A 5,972-nucleotide genomic window follows, 5' to 3' on the forward strand; every position below is an offset into this window, starting at 1 on the left:
TAGAAAAATTATATTTATATTTTTTACTAAAATATATATATACAAATAAATTTAATATCTGCTATACTCCTGTATATCAGGCTCTACATTAACCATTTTACATATCACCCCATTTAGTCCTTATAACAACTCTGTAAGATAAGAATCGTTGTCTATTTTATAGAAATTAAAGAAATGAAAGGTAAGAATTTGTTCAATTGAGTGTGGTGCATATCATGGGAATAGTGGTGCCTTCTTTCCTGGTAATCTCCATCAGTTTCCACCTAATCTCTCTAATTAAAAACGTAACCAAGTTAAAGTATTAAACTTGCCATACAAACAAAGCTTTGTGATACGTCTTCTAGACCCCTACTACTAGATAGCTGCCCCAAGTTCTGTACATAGAATTTCTGTAGAGTTACCTTAATACATTCAGATAGTACAATATAGAGCTAAGCACTAAAGCGAGATTTGTCAGATTCTTAAGTCTATGTATTTACCTATTATGTTGTTTAATAATACACTCTCTTTAGCATAAAAATATTTTAAATGTTTGGAAATATGAAGTGCTAAGATAATAGCATAAAATAATTTAAGTGGAAATCTTCCAAATGTCACTTAATATTTAAGTTCAAAAAAAAATATAGCTCTAACTTTTTCCAGAAGATGTCTATTTCGAAAAATAGCCAATGAATTAAGTCAAACAGCCTATATCAGTGTAGTGGGGAACGGGGGCTCAGAGATGGAATTTATTCTAGTTACTTGCCATTGTGCAGCTACAAAGAGAAAGACAAATGGGAGATTTCCATATCAAAGTTCTCCTTTTGCAATGGTTTCCTTGGAAACAGAGGCGTTTCCAAGCATAACAAATGGTGGTCCCAAGGATGACTAACTATTTTAGTTTTCATTTTTTAAAGTAGCAAGACACACACACACAAAAGCCAAGACTGATGCAAAGATCAGGTGATCTTACACAAGAAAGGGAAATTTTATGTCCTTGTGAGAAAACTGAGTTCTCACATAAGTCGCAGAAAATGATTTCTACCTATGACTAGTCCTTTGAAAAGGCTCATCGATAACAAAAAGAACAACTAATTTTGTAGTGTCATGTACTGTTTTGATCAAACATGCCAACCCTGAGGTAGGCTTGAAATTTCTTTTGTCTTAAGAGAGTGTGTTTGATCTTTATTTTATTCCCATCAATTACTCCTTTCTTTTCCCAGAATACCTTAAAGTATAGAGCACTCGACCATCATTCCAAATTCTCAGCATCCTATTGGGGGTGGTTATCCAGTGTGCATCAGCCTTTTTTGAATTTCTGAAGAAAGTGTCTGGAATCCATATTTTCCCCACCATGTTGCTATTCAATCGGAGAACTTTAATGGTGCTGTTAAATTTCAAACGTCTGTCATACCATGTTTGGGCAAAAAATATATCAATCGTATATTCCTGTTTTAAAAAAAAAAGATGAAATAGAACATTTTAATACATAGGATTATATCGTAGAGCATTTGTTTGTATGTATAACTTTTGTTCTCACTGTCAATATGAAGCAAAGCTACTTTGGCTTTGAATAGTCCAAACGAAAGCAAAAACTTTGCTAAGAACACTCACTCAGCTTTTGTAGACCAGTTGATATTTTTATGGAAAAATAGACTCATCTAAATAAATGCTGGCAAAAGATCATAGCTCTGATACAGTTGTTTGCACTTGGTGTCTATGAAGCAGAGTTTCTCATGTGTTCTTGGCTAGCTAATTCGTTGTCGTGGGGCTGTCTTGAGGGTTTTAAGATGCTTAGTAGCATTCCTAGCCCCTACTCACTTGATGCCAGTAGCACAAACATCAACCCCTACCCACCAAGTTGTCACAACTAAAAAAGTACGTCTAGACATTGCTAAATGTGTTATGGAAAACAATTACCAAAGTTCAGAAACTTCGCTATCAGGTAAAAGTCCACAACACTCAAAAACAGTCCTAAACTGAAGCTCTGGAGGGTCAGTCACCTCATAATACAATGGGGACCCCAAAGAACCTATCTTGTTAGGTAGTGTGAGGATAGGAAAAGGGACTACACATAAAGTTCTTTTCACTGTATCTGGCAAATATAACAAACACCAATACAATATGCAAGATAACATTTTTTAACTATTATAGTTGTTGTCCTTTCTCTAAATAAGGGGAAATTAACCAATGAAAAATAATTTTAAATTGTGCTAATCTCTGTCACAAAACATATTCTCAAAGTCCTATTATGACAAATTATTATCCTCAAGTATATACCACTAAAATGACAAGAGATCGATTTTAAACAAAGAGAAATAAGTGTGTTGCGAATTTAGATAATTAGGCCTGGAGTCAGAATGCCCAAGTTGTAGTTTGACTATCACATTTGTGTATTATTTAAAATTATTTTATAAATTGATTTTAATCATGCCTATCAATGAGAAAATTAAAAACAACAACAACAACAATATTCTTAGAAGATGAGAGCTGAGGGATAGGAGTTATCCACATTTCCTAGTTCAATTCTCTAAACCCACCACCATTTTCTGATGAAGAACGCCAAAAGACAGAAAGATTATTCCTTTGCTTCCTTGTACTTTTATGTGTTATTTCCTTGCATCTCCTGCTGCTGTGTCTCATTGTAATAGACTATATTTCTACTGGAGTGAGCCATGCCACTTCATTCACCATTTAGTTCCACATTTGCAATCTACAACTAATGATAAGGAAACTTATCATATGAAATTCTTTGTCAACTAATTAGTGATGTGCCAGAAGATAGAGTGATTAAATAATTTCTAATGTACATTTTGGAAAAACACTCTCACACAAATAAGTAAAAATAAAATCTTTAAGATTCTTTAAACAAGCTTTTCATAGACTGTGATCCTGGGACAGTAGCTCTGGGGACGAGTATTCTAAAGTTGAAAGTTCTATGCTTAAATAACCTACATATATAACTTCTTCATCTTAAATGTTACGGTTTGCATCAGAATGCTAAATATTCTGAGAATTTTGGTTGTAAAGAACAAACATGTTGGCATTTGTTTAATGATTAAACAAACAAACTTATTTGCATAAAATATGCAGGTTTTTCACCCCAAGTGAGAGCAATTAAAATTTCTCATCTCTCTACTCAATGTAGTGTCCTTATAGTTAGCTTAGTAAAAGCTATATTAACGTTTTCATCTTATTTATGTTATGTTGCATGTTCTACTCTATTCTATTATAGCCTCCAATGGTTTCTAATTTCAGATTTGGATAGAAAGTGTTATACAAGAAAAAGTTACATTTATTGTTACATCTAATCAACTGTTTCCTCTGAGAAACAATCTGATTTGAGGCAAACTATGCCCTCTCCACACTATCAATAGTCTAAAAACTAGTGAGGTACTATGTTTTATTTTGTGCTAAGCAGTTATCATTGAATTTTAAGAATACAGCATTTTTACAGAAATTTTATACATATCACATTTAATTCTCATGTCAAATCATTAAAAAATTATCTTCATATTGCAAGAGAGAATAAAAGAATTTGAAAGATTATCTTTCTCTTCCAAAACTTTTTGTTGGCATGTGTCTTGCTATTTGCATCATACTACAAGTCTTCTCTAATATGTTAACAAAATAGACAAACTATTAGAAACTTACCATATTGATAGCATTCACTGGACCAATGCTATTCACATACATGTCTGTGTGGATTAATGTTGGTTTCACTGTAAAGAAAACCATAGAGATATGTGCATGTAGAGAGGCACAATATTTCCATCTTTGCTATCCTAGAAATACATTTATTTTGCTACATTAGAAATGATTTATTTGCAACTAGTTTGGTGCCAGTAACTAATTTGCTACATTTAAATAACTTTATTTTCAAAGGGATATCTCCATTTAAGTATAAAATACATAACAAGTAAGCATAGTAGAGTTTTGAAATTGATTATCCTTTCAAGACTATATAAAAATGAACAAATAAGAAAAAAATCAGATTTTCTTCATCCTCTGAAATATTCTGAATTTTACTATTTTTCCTTTAAGCTCTTAAATCTCTTTGGGCATTGTAACCTGAATTAATCCATGTAGAAGAAATAACTCCTTAATAACCTAGAAAAAATAGCGTTAGAAAGATAAAGTAGATATAAAGAGTGACAAGTATTATGAATCGGTTTTGAACCATTGTACCTCTTGATTCCTCTTATGATCACTTTATCCTCATACGCCTCTAACCAACACAAGATTAATCTTTCTCAATGACTTAATGGATTTTGTGATTCAGAGGAAACCATATGGAAATCCAGTACACATCTATTTGTCAAAGAGGACTAATATTAAAAATCATGTAGTATTACATCCATGACCAAATGCATGTGCTCCATTTTCATTTGACATTTAATGAACAAGGATTCATAATATCATTCTGGGCTCTGATTCAAAAAGAACATTTGTCTCATTTTTATCCACTTACCTTGAAAGAGCCATGCCCTAATTCTCTATGGTGGATTGAATTCTTCACTGTTCTCTGTGTCTACACCTTTGGGGTCAATCAAGACTATTTCTCTGCCTCTGAACTTTGGGCTTGATCATTTGACTTGCTTTTGTTAATAAGATAAGGACAGAAGTGCTCATTCTAATCTCAAGCATTATGAACTTCTTCTACCTTATGAACTTCTACTTTTTCTCTTATTCTTTGCTGTTATCACGAGAAGGCTACTCCTAGCTCGTCTGCTGGTCCCAGGAGTGGAATGAGTACAGCTTCCTAAATGAACAGCCCCAGCTTGGCTTAGATTAAATTAGACCACCCCACCAAAGTGCTAAGTAAATGCCTATTATTATATGCCACTGAGATTTTTATAATTGTTTGTTGCACAGCAATAAGTAACCAGTATATCCTTTCTTTATGATTATTTGCTTGTTTGTTTTTGACGTTACTTCATAAAGAAGTGTCACTTTTCTTTTTCATCCTTTGTTTGAGATATCTCAGAAAAGTTTAATATCTAGCTCTCAAGTTTCACTTGAAAATTATCTTTCTTCACTTGAACTTATCAATGCCCCTTCCTCCCCTAGACTGGAATGCTAATTATACATCCTTTATCTATTTTTACAACATAATGAAAGTATCATTTAAATAGTTCTGGTTATTGAAATATGCCGATGTTTTCTTCTAATGTGGTAGGCATGTTTATGACTTTCTTGCTACACCACACTACAGAGGACTTTACAATACCTCCTATATCAGGTCGAAGTTTATTGTCGTAGCCTTCCAAGAGGTTGTTTAAGATAACAGTAACATCACCCTCAGGAACTTTTGGTGTCAAGACCCATGTTTTGTTAGAAGCATAATCTTCATAGTCGTCATCAGATTTTTGGCTAGTGAGGCTAAGAAAACAAAAATGTTGGTCAGGAAACATATAGACTACATCTAAGTTAAATTTTACCCCCAGGCCACTGGTGGAAAGAGAAAAATGAAACCAGATTACAGGAATGGATTGAAATGGATTATAGTAAAATTCTGATCTGAGGGTTAGTCTAGCTAATTAAACTGCACAGTGTGCTCTGGGTTTTCAGAATGCCTTGCCTGGCCATCTATAGGTATACCATGTTTTACTACTTATTTTTACCTTCTTCAGAGATGATGTTATTCATGCCCACCTGCCCAGCTTTAGGAAGAACCTTGAAAAAAACTGTTTTTGTGAAAGTGATGCTTAAATGAAAATAATGTAGTCCACAAATTCAGGCATAATGTCTACTATTTTTCCTTTGAGAAGTTAACTTGCTCCAACCTATTAATGAAAGTAAGAGACTGATAATTAGATTCACTCCCACAAACTGCCAGACAAGCCTCTCCCCCCTCAATTGAACTACTAAGGAAAGCTCAGTCTTGCTGCCTGTTTTTCCCCCAGGGTGTGTGTATGTGTATTTTTTTTCCCAGACTTGCACTGAAGGCAAGGGCGGTTCATTTATCTTTGATCGTTAAGAACCTGGTTCTG

The 5,972-nt window shown here is 33.6% G+C and overlaps 1 protein-coding gene across 2 annotated transcripts in view; it reads right to left on the reverse strand.

Moving 5' to 3' along the window:
* The window catches only part of GABRG2 (gamma-aminobutyric acid type A receptor gamma2 subunit), an 80,566-nt gene that overhangs the window by 50,992 nt on the left and 23,602 nt on the right, over positions 1-5,972 (reverse strand). For both annotated transcript variants that reach the window (XM_011356703.1, XM_011356702.1), the window contains exons 2-4: positions 5,210-5,361; positions 3,634-3,701; positions 1,208-1,428 (exon numbers count right to left, since the gene is read on the reverse strand). In XM_011356703.1, the coding sequence (XP_011355005.1) occupies positions 1,208-1,428; positions 3,634-3,701; positions 5,210-5,361 (441 nt within the window). The remainder of the gene's footprint in view (positions 1-1,207; positions 1,429-3,633; positions 3,702-5,209; positions 5,362-5,972) is intronic.

Source organism: Pteropus vampyrus, unplaced genomic scaffold (assembly GCF_000151845.1).
Source record: "Pteropus vampyrus isolate Shadow unplaced genomic scaffold, Pvam_2.0 Scaffold30, whole genome shotgun sequence".
In the NCBI taxonomy this organism is placed as follows: domain Eukaryota; kingdom Metazoa; phylum Chordata; class Mammalia; order Chiroptera; family Pteropodidae; genus Pteropus; species Pteropus vampyrus.